This window comes from Aquarana catesbeiana, linkage group LG02, assembly GCF_042186555.1.
Source record: "Aquarana catesbeiana isolate 2022-GZ linkage group LG02, ASM4218655v1, whole genome shotgun sequence".
NCBI lineage: Eukaryota > Metazoa > Chordata > Amphibia > Anura > Ranidae > Aquarana > Aquarana catesbeiana.
The window spans coordinates 5085618-5096808 of NC_133325.1; the positions used below are offsets into that span (position 1 = coordinate 5085618).

Below are 11191 nucleotides of genomic sequence, written 5' to 3' on the forward strand. Positions count from 1 at the left end.
CTGGGGGGAGAATCTCTGGGGGAATCCAGATTGGAAAAGGACCTGGGAGTCCTAGTAGATGATAGGCTCAGCAATGGCATGCAATGCCAAGCTGCTGCTAACAAAGCAAACAGAATATTGGCATTAAAAAGGGGATCAACTCCAGAGATAAAACAATAATTCTCCTGCTCTACAAGACTCTGGTCCGGCCACACCTAGAGTATGCTGTCCAGTTCTGGGCACCAGTCCTCAGGAAGGGTATACTGGAAATGGAGCGAGTACAAAGAAGGGCAACAAAGCTAATAAATGGTCTGGAGGATATTAGTTATGAGGAAAGGTTGTGAGCACTGAACTTATTCTCTCTGGAGAAGAGACGCTTGAGAGGGGATATGATTTCTATATACAAATACCGTACTGGTTACCACACAAAGGGAATAAAACTTGTTCGCAGTAGAGAGTTTAACAAGACTCATGGCTACTCATTAAAATTAGAAGGAAAGAGGTTTAACCTTAAACTACATTGAGGGTTCTTTATTGTAAGAGCGGCAAGTATGTGGAATTCCCTTCCACAAGCGGTGGTCTCAGCGGGGAGCATCGATAGTTTCAAGAAACTATTAGATAAGCACCTGAATGACCGCAACATACAGGTATATACAATGTAATACTGACATATAATCACACACATAGGTTGGACTTGATGGACTTTTTTAAACCTCATCTACTATGTAACTATATGTAAATACTCCATAAAAAAGATAAAGATGAAAAACATAAGGAAACAGAGTTCAGTCATTGATGATACTTTCTAGGTGTGAGTCTGATGGACATAAGCACTAAACCCAGTGCTTACATCTGATATTTTCCTGTTTGTTCACAGATTTTAGTTTGTTTTTTAAAGTAGCATTATACCTTTGACTCGTTTACTAGCTTACAAGATGACATGAGATATGAAACTGATGAGACACACAACTCTTTCATTGTGGCTTAGCTGTTACCCCTTTAACCTTCCCCCTTCTTCCAGAGTTTCCTTTCTGCAGCTGAAGCTTGTGAATCCTCTGGTGTTTTAATAGCCTTTCTTTAACTTTATAATGTTTGCCACATTCAGGACACTGATATGGCTTCTCCCCAGTGTGAGTCATCGTGTGTGTAATAAGATTACCTTTCTGTGTAAAAGATTTGTCACATTCAGAACATTGATATGGCTTCTCTCCATTGTGAACCCTCAGGTGTATAATAAGCTGTGACTTCCTTTTAAAAGCTTTGTCACATTCTGAACACTGATATGGCTTCTCTCCAGTGTGAATCCTCTGGTGTATGATAAGGCTTTCCCTATGTGTAAACATTTTTCCACATTCAGGACATTGATATGCCTTCTCGCCAGTGTGAATCCTTTTATGTTTAAAAAGGTACGCCTTAGTTGTAAAAGCTTTGTCACATTCAGAACACCGGTATGGCTTCTCTCCAGTGTGAATCACCTGGTGTATAATAAGCTCTGCCTTCACTGTAAAAGCTTTATTACATTCAGAACATTGATATGGCTTCTCTCCAGTGTGAATCTTCTGGTGTCTGTTAAGATTTTCCTTATGTGCAAACGTTTTTCCACATTCAGAACAATGATAAGCCTTCTCACCAGTGTGTATCCTTTCATGTATGATAAGAAATTCCCTCCTTGTAAAAGCTTTATCACATTCAGAGCATTGATACGGCTTCTCTCCAGTGTGAAAATGTTGGTGTCTAATAAGATGTGCCTTCTGTGTAAAACCTTTGTCACATTCAGAACATTGATATGGTTTTTCTTCAATGTGAATCATCTGGTGTTTGATAAGCCCTCTTTTGAGTGCAAAAGCTTTATCACATTCGGAACACTGATATGGCTTCTCTCCAGAGTGAATCATTTGATGTCTGATAAGATCTCTGTTGACTGTAAAAGCTTTATCACATTCAGAGCACTCATACGGTTTCTCTCCAGTGTGAATCCTCTTGTGTACGATGAGGTTGTTCTTCCATGTAAAAGCTTTATCACATTCAGAACACTGATATGGTTTCTCTCCAGTGTGAACCCTATGGTGCTTGATAAGCTCTCCATTGGTTTTAAAAGCTTTATCACATTCGGAACACTTATATGGCCTCTCTCCATTGTGAATCATCGTGTGTCTTAAAAGATGTGACTTTGTTTGAAAAGCTTTGTCACATTCAGAACATTGATGTGGCTTTTCTCCAGTGTGAACCTTCTTGTGTCGGATAAGATCTGCCTTGTGTTTAAAAGCTTTGCCACATTCTGAACATCGAAAAGGTTTCTCTCCAGTGTGAACCTTCTGGTGTGTGATACGTTTTGCCTCCATTGTAAAATTTTTCTCAAATTCCAAAACAGCTGGAAATGACTCCTCTTATGTATAAATGGGTTGGATTTTACTGTAAAGCCCACTTCCAGAACACTGAAATTACTTTTCTCCTGTTGTCCTCTGAGGCTGGGTCAATGTTGAAGATTGAGATTTAGAACACGGATATGTCTTGTTTCCTGTGTGAATCCTCTAGTGAACTTAAAGACTTTCAGTCATTTTGGACACCCATATGGCTCATTTCTCATGTGACTTGTATGAGAATCAACATGACTGAAAACTTGGTTCATCAATCCACCTGTACAGAAAAAATGAAAGTCAGAATTCTATATAAAAGGATAAAGCTGCTTTGCTTACCATTCATTATTAAATATATCTTACAGAAAGGATATGTGCAGTATTATACATTTTTAACCACTTACGGACCACCACACGCCGATATACGTCCTAAGTTTGAAGATGAATATCGTTGTTATGGCAGCAGATAGCTGCTATAACCCCGGAATTCTCTTTTTCGGCCGACGGTCTACTTTCCAATAAGGGTGGTCTCTGCGGCAGATTCACCACAAGATCACTTTTATCGGCGGCGGGAGAGGGCCCTCCTCCCGTAGCACTTCGGTGCCCTCCACCGCTTACCGAAGCCGTCGGCAGCGGCGGAGGCGATCGGATCTTCACCCTTCCTGGGTATGGAGACTAGTGAGGGGAAGATGGCCCCCACCAATCTCCATAACAATGCAGGCTGGAAGTGACGTCAAAACGTCACTTCTGCCCATAGTGCTTAAAAGGGCCATTTAAAAAAAAAATTAAATTACATTTTTTTTTTATTGCATTTTAGTGTAAATATGAGATCTGAGGTCTTTTTGACACCACATCTCATATTTAAGAGGCCCTGTCTTGCTTTTTTTCTATTACAAGAGATGTTTACATTCCTTGTAATAGGAATAAAAGTGACACATAAAAAAAAAAAAAAACAGTGTAAAAATAAAATATAAAAAGGTAAAATAAATAAGATTTTTTTTTTTTAATGTTCCCCATCCCGACGAGTTAGCATGCAGAAGCAAACACATATGCACCTGCATATGAAAATGGTGTTCAAACCACACATGTGAGGTATCGCCGCGATCAGTAGAGCAAGAGCAATAATTCTAGCCCTAGACTTCCTCTTTAACTCAAAACATGCAACCTGTAGAATTTTTTAAACATCGTCTATGGAGATTTTTAAGCGTAAAAGTTTGTCGCCATTCCACATACGGGCACAGTTTTGAAGCGTGACATGTTGGGTATCAGTTTACTCGGCGTAACATTATCTTTCACAATAATACAAAAAATTGGGCTATCTTTACTGTTGTCTTATTTTTTTATTCAAAAAGTGTATGTTTTCCAAAAAAAAAATGCGCTTGTAAGACCGCTGAACAAATACGGTGTGACAGAAAGTATTGCAACGACCAACATTTTATTCTCTAGGGTGTTTAAAAAAAAAAAAATTAATGTTTGGGGGTTCTAAATAATTTTCTAGCAAAATAACTGTTTTTAACTTGTAAACAACACATCTCAAAAAGGGGCCCGGTCCTTAAGTGGTTTAAATGTTTGCATTTATTTTTATTGGGGACAGTAGATTATTCCCATTGGCTGGTAAAATGGACAGTCTATCACAATTTTCTGTAGGAGAATCTCATTCTTTGTTCTGATTCAGAGCATTGTGCTGCATAGTGATAGGTGAATGTGCTTGGGTTCAGATTTGTGGGTAAATTAAAAGGAAAAAGAATTGCGCTAGGTGCATGTTATTTTTAAAAAAATATATTATTAAAATGAAAAACCGTGAAGGATATCCTGCAGCTATGCACTATAACCCTGATATAGGGCACAGAAAAATAAATGTAGAAATAGTAGTAAAAAAAGACCATCCAGTGAAAAACAGTCCATAAAGTGATATCAATTAAAAATGTGCATAAAAAATCCAAAAAAAAATTATTGACAAAAAAATGCATTAAACCACAAATGTGACACAAAAAAAAGCCCATAAATAAAAGTGCCCAAATGAAAAAAATCCAGTGAGAGACCCAAGGTCTGTATTCTTCAACACGTGCTGCCCGTCACCTTAAAGTACAATGGAGGCTTACCAGAAAGCCTGCGACCGCCCTTCTCAGGGGGGGTCAAAACAGGCTTAGTCAGGGGCGGACTGACAACTCATGGGGCCCCCGGGCAATAGGAGAAGATTATGGGGCCCCCAGGCAATAGGAGATTATGGGGCCCCCAGGCAATGGATTATTGGGCCACACAGTATACACACACACACACACATACAGTATACACACACTGAAAAGGTACTGGAGAGGCGGGGCAGCTATAATCTTGGGATTTAAAAAAAAAACACAGATTTTTACATACTGTCCCTGGTTTTATTGAGGCTGGCAACCCTGATGGGGCCCCTTAGGGCATGGGGCCCTCAGGCAGTGCCCGAGTGCCCGAATGGTCAGTCCGCCCCTGGCCTTAGTAGAACCGATAAGGATGCTGCTGGAAACCACAGACTTCCCTCATGGATGATCAGCTGGCGTTTAAATGAAAAAGTGCCTTCCGTTGCACACTCACAGGAGACCGGTGTCACACATCAATATAATGACCAGGGAAACAGAAAACTGCACACCGATGAGTGACCACTTTTTCTACAACGTGCCAAAAACAACTTGGGATGCAGTGTTCAGGTTGAGTCGTAAGCTGCATATACATTAACACAGCTCGCTAATCTTTTTTCATTTTTTCATTTGGGCACTTTTATTTATGGACTTTTTTGTGCCACATTTGTGGTTTAATGCATTTTTTTGTCAATAATATTTTTTTTTTATTTTTTGTGCACATTTCTAATTGATATCACTTTATGGACTGTTTTTCACTGGATGGTCTTTTTGTATTTTGAATTATGATCACTTATTTTTTGTTTATATACATTGCAATTTGCACTTCACTTGCATTTTTGTAAACATATTATTATCCGGCGCTGCACTCCTATTTCTACTCAGATCTGTGGGTACATTTGGCAAGTCATCTTAAAATCCAAAAACTGCAGGCTTAAATGCAAACTCTATTGAAGTCAATAGGAGGCGACTCTTGCAAATCAATTCTCTCCAATGTAAACTCTAATAGGTGAGTGATTGTCCACTAAAAGACATAGAATACCATTCTTGGGGGATATCTGCCTGAGAAATGACATGCAGAATAGAATGCAGTAAAGCAAAAGTGGCATTTAGGAAAAAAATACCATTTCAATTGCCACTAAATTACATTTCCTAGGAACTTTGTTTTGTTTCAAAAAATTCCATTCAACATCCATACCAGATATTGATCCTTGATGAGGGTCGGGTATGAATTGTAAGAGGGTATTTATGCCACAAAAAAAGATTTTAGTAATTTACCATAGGTGGTCAAGACATCACCAAGGAGACCCCCACCATTTGATTTATATCAGCAGTCATCAACCAGAGCAGCCAGAAGGCAAACAGTTGTTGGGGTAAGAATGGGTTGGTGGGCTTTTTTGTTCTCATTCTTAAAGGGGGCTTCCACATTCTGATAAGTTCCCTCACAGATCTCCACAACCCTTGAGCAAGGGTTGTGAAGAAGACCTCGTCCTCATCAATATGGGGTCAAAGTGTTTTACCAGGAGGACCCCCCTTGACAAGATACTCCCCATACTGAGGACATGTGGCCTGCTATGGTTCAGAAGTGGGGGATGGTCATCGCCCCTTTCCTGGCCTGCCAGGCTGCATGCTCAGATAATAGACTGGTATGAATTGGGGGGAATTCTTACGCCTATCGCCCACTCCTTTACTTTCATGGTTAGGAATTTCCCAGCTATGTAACTGAATGGGGAAAGTAGTGAAGTAATGCACTCTATCAAATGCCATTTCCTAATTCCAAACCTAGTTATTTTCTCACTAATCGTTGGTTTGAAAAATGCTTACATACTGTGGAATGATTTATGGCTGTTTGAAAAAAATCAACCGTAGTATTTATTTAGAATTTGAAATTTATGTTATCTATATCTCCAAAATGAAAAGCACATACATCGCGCAACTGAGCAATAAACAACAAAAATTATATAAGGAAAAACTATATATAAAGTAAAAGTGTATAAACTCCCCTTAGTGGTAATCTTTAAATATAACTATCACTGCTGCCACCATACACAATTACAAAAATACCCAACATATCCAAATTGATTCACAATCTAGATAATGGTAGCACTGCTGTGTAAACCAGAATCATGAAAATCAATAAAGAGATACCATTAACCAAATAGTGCTAATATTGTTCCATAAAGCTTAAATAAATGACAACATGCTCCTTTAAGTACACATACGATATAAAAGTATTTAATTGTTCATTTGTTAGAACCATCTCAAAAATGGGTGAAAATAGAACAAGTGTGCCATGGACAGGAAGTGACACAGGATTAATACAGAGGGTGCAGTATGGAAAGCAGACTCTAGATGGTGCTGGGCTAAATAGATGAAAAGTATAAAAACAAAAAGAGGTTAAAAAAGACAATAAGGGTGAAAAGTGCATAGTAAAAGGACAAAGTGAGTCCACTGGGAATCCATGCTGTCCATCCAAAGGATAAGTTCACCTTTCATAACATGTTACACCCATATTCAGGGTGTAACATGTAACAGGTTATGAATGCACTGCCCCCAATCCCCGCTGTGACAGCAGACCGGGGATCTTCTCCCCATGTCTGCTGATCACTAGTGCAATGCTTTACAGGCTCCAGAAACAAAAAATAATAAATGTACATTGTTTGTACCTTCAAAAACCTGTGCAATTATTTTTTGTCAAAAGGTGAACCCGGAACGCAGTGCCATCAAAAGATGGGGTTCAGCTTTAACTATTGAGGAACAACCAAAATAATGGTGTCAAAATAATAAAATAAAAATAGCAAACAAAAATAAATTAGAAAAAATGAATTGGTAATAAAATATTATTAAAAAATAATTGTTAGTGAGCTCAGGTGGTTTGGGGGGGTGGGGGGTGGGTTGAATGCAAAAATGGCATTGACAAGCAATGTGTGTGATCAGCATATTGCAACTAGAGAAGTGATACTTCATGACACATAACTGTGTGAATCTGAACCAGGGGTCTCAAAGTGGTTACAATTGGCCCGCAGGACTGATGCATTTCCTGGTAAACAACGGCCGCCTGCTTACGATGTTTTTCTTTTCTCTTCCTGGTTTACTCGGAGAAAGTCGGGTTAGCTGACGTCGGTGACATCATGTGACATCCGCCGCTGTTGCTTCTGGGAGTTGTGGTCCATGGCTGTGCGCCCAAGCTCCCTGTCCCCGGCGGGTGGAGTCTTGAGAGCAGCGAGCGCAGCCAGCCTAAATACAGCCATTGGCGTTGCTATGGGGGTGCGGGAGGGGCTGGGGGTTTGGCTGCCTCCTCCGCTCCTCCCAGAGACTCCTTCACTATGGATGATGCCGCAGCTGAAGTCTGAGGCGAGGACAGACACAGCAGCCCCGCCCAACCACCCGGGTCTTCATCTGCAGACATGAGGCATGCTATGTAAGTTACTCTGCAAACTGTTACTACATAGAGTTCTAAGATGCCCTGTACCACCCCAACCTGCCCTGTGCCACCCCAGCCTGCCCTGTACCACCACAACCTGCCCTGTGCCACCCCAGCCTGCCCTATACCACCCCAACCTACCCTGTACCACCCCAGCCTGCCCTGTACCACCCCAGCCTGCCCTGTACCACCCCAACCTACCCTGTTCCACCCCAACCTGCTCTGTACCACCCCCAACCTACACTGTGCCACCCCAACCTGCCCTGTACCACCCCAACCTGCCCTGTGCCACCCCAACCTACACTGTGCCACCCCAATCTGCCCTGTGCCACCCCAACCTACACTGTGCCACCCCAACCTGCCCTATACCACCCCAACATGCCATATACCACCCTAAACCACCACAACCTGCCACTATACCACCCTATACTACCCTAATCTGCCACTATACCACCCTATACTCTCATTTATAGGGGCTGGTTTGGGCTGCGCCCAATGACCTGCGCTGCCTGCATGGTGCTGTGCAGCCTAGATGGGGGTGGGGGGCGACACCATGTTTTACCACACCAGGTGACACCAACCCTAGTGACCCCACTGAATACAGCCAAACTAAAACTCTCAGTGGGATCTTCTTGGACACCGTCGTGGCTGAGTCTGACTCACTGGCTTGGCATGCAAGAAGGAGGACCTGTCCTGCTGAGCCCAAGCTGGCAGCTGCCATTGGCCCATGGCTGAGTTCATGAGAGACCCTGACACCCCCAGCTGACCCCCACATGATCGTCCCATCTATCCCCCCCTTTTACACCTCATTTACCATGCCCTAGTGCCCATTCAGTAACCTCAAAATAGCCCTCAACACTGGGAGCTGCCCAAGTGCCCATGGCCTGTGGATCCTGCTAGGAGCTCATGGCGAACCTTTGGGGTCCTGCTGGCCGCTGACCTGTGGGGTCCTGCTGGCCGCTAACCTGTGGGGTCCTCCTGGCCGCTGACCTGGGGGTCCTGCTGACCTGCGGGTCCTGCTGGCCATGGCCTACAGGCCAGCAGGACCAACAGGTCCAAAGCCAGCTCCCAGCAGGACTCACAAGCTGTGGGACCTGCTGGGAGTTGGCTGCAGAACTGTGGGTCCTGCTGGCCACTGACCTGTGGGGTCCTGCTGGCCTCTGGCCATGGCCTATGTGACCTGCGGGTCCTGCTGGCCATGGCCTACAGGCCAGCAGGACCCATAGGCCATGGCCAGCAGGATCCACAGGCGGATCCTGCTAGGAGTTGGCTGCAAACCTGTGGGGTCCTGCTGGACGCTGACCCATAGGTCAGTGGCCAACAAGACCCACAGGTCCACAGCCAGCTCCCAGCAGGACCCACAAGCTGTGGGTCCTGCTGGGAGCTGGCTGCTGGACACTGCAGAGCAAACACTGCCAAGCATCTGGCAGTGAGCAGTAACTACCACTATATACTAGTTTAATGTTTTTTTGAAGCTTAAAAGTTTGCATGCGGCCCCCATGGGATATGAAAATTTGTCCTGTGGCCCTCAGGTAATTTGAGTTTGAGACCCCTGATCTGAACAGTTAAGTGCATCAAGAAATGAAATGAAACAATGAAGGTAGAAGCAGAAATGAAAGAAATGAGGTTCTGGTAAGAAGAACGATAGTAACAAATTGGTATGAAGCCCCCCGGGGTTCCTCCGTATGTAAGGTGACGATCCAGAAGGAGTGATGATGAAGTAGAAATCTCTCTGTCTCCTCCTATGGGGATCAGGAATGTCATCAATGACCATGTGGATTGGATGATTTGCCCCCACACAGTGATCAGTGATCGGGTTGTTGCTCTTAGTGACAAGGGGAGCTGCCCTGGGTTCGGTTTGGCAGGGTTTTGCGAACACCAAAGAAGTATGGATGACAAACTCGGACCCACTGAGATTAATGGGAGCCGAATTTGTCAATTGATAACCCTCACATCAACATACATTACAGAGTCACTTGACATCACACAGTCAATCACATTTAGTAGATGTTCCGCAGCAAGTCACAAGTGAAAGCATATGCAGCACCTCAGCAGCCATCTCGCCCTATCCCCCACCTCCATAATGGTCACAAAGTCTACATACAATACAATACAATACAATGTACTAGGGGGAGGGAGTAATACAATGTACTGGGGGGAGGGGTGGTAATACAATGTACTGGAGGATAAGGTGAGGGTACCACAATATACTAGGAGAGAAGAAGAAGTAATAGACTATACTGGTCTATATGTTATCCTCTACATCCATGCTGACACAATCCTCCTCCTCTTTCTCCTGTGTGTTTGGCGGCCCCGCAGAAATGGTATCTGCATAAAGGGGCCTTGAGAGGAAAGGAAGTCCTCCTCTTCCTCCCACTGTTCTGCCTCAAGTGCCCTGTCCATGATTCCATGAGGCATGTGCCCCAGCAGCAAGAATAGAGGGACAGTGTCACTGATGCATGCATTGTCACTGCTCACCTTACTTATGGCCTCCTCAAATGGTGTCAGGACAGTGCATGTATCCTTTATCAGTAGCCACTGGCGTGGCGGAAAGAAGCCAAGCTCCCTGTCCTGGTGCCATATTCACACAGGTACTCATTGATGGCCCTCTGCTGTGTGTGCAGCTGCTGCAGCATTGCCAATGTTGAGTTCCACCTGGTGGGCATGTCACAAATGAAGCGGTTGGTGGGCAGGTTGAATTCCTGTTGAATGTCAGCCAGCCGAGCACTGGCATTGTATGACCGGCGGAAATGACCACAAACTTTTCTGGCCTGCCTCAGAAGATCTGTAAGCCTGGGTACCTAGTCAAAAAAAATGCTGCACCACCAAATTCAGGACTAGGAATGGGCCGAATGACCCCCTGTTCGGTTCGCACCAGAACTTTTGAACATATGGAAAGTTCTAAACCTAATAATGAACCCTATAAAAGTCTATTGGAACCAAACATGAAAAATCAAAAGTGCCTATTTGGAGTCTTATATGCAAGTAGTTGGGCATACAATAATGTTTATGGGGGTCTGAGTACCCTAGGGCAGTGTTTCTCAACTCCAGTCCTCAAGGCACACCAACAGGTCATGTTTTCAGGATATCCCTCAGATGAAACGGCTGTGGTAATTACTAAGGCAGTGAAACTGATCAAATCACCTGTGCAAAATAGTGGAAATCCTGAAAACATGACCTGTTGGTGCGCCTTGAGGACTGGAGTTGAGAAACACTGCCCTAGGGGACATGTGTCAATGAAAAAAGTTTGTAAAAAACATAATTTTTAAATGAGCAGTGATTTATTGATGCTCACTTAAAAACAAATCCTTTCAATA

At 43.4% G+C, this 11191-nt stretch overlaps 1 protein-coding gene across 1 annotated transcript in view; it reads right to left on the bottom strand.

Moving 5' to 3' along the window:
• The window catches only part of LOC141126380 (uncharacterized), a 133183-nt gene extending 130704 nt beyond the window's left edge, over positions 1-2479 (bottom strand). Inside the window, exon 1 of the mRNA XM_073612329.1 lies at positions 957-2479. Coding sequence (XP_073468430.1) covers positions 957-2321 — 1365 coding nt within the window. The 5' untranslated portion in view covers positions 2322-2479. The remainder of the gene's footprint in view (positions 1-956) is intronic.
• Between the last annotated feature and the right edge of the window lie 8712 nt (positions 2480-11191).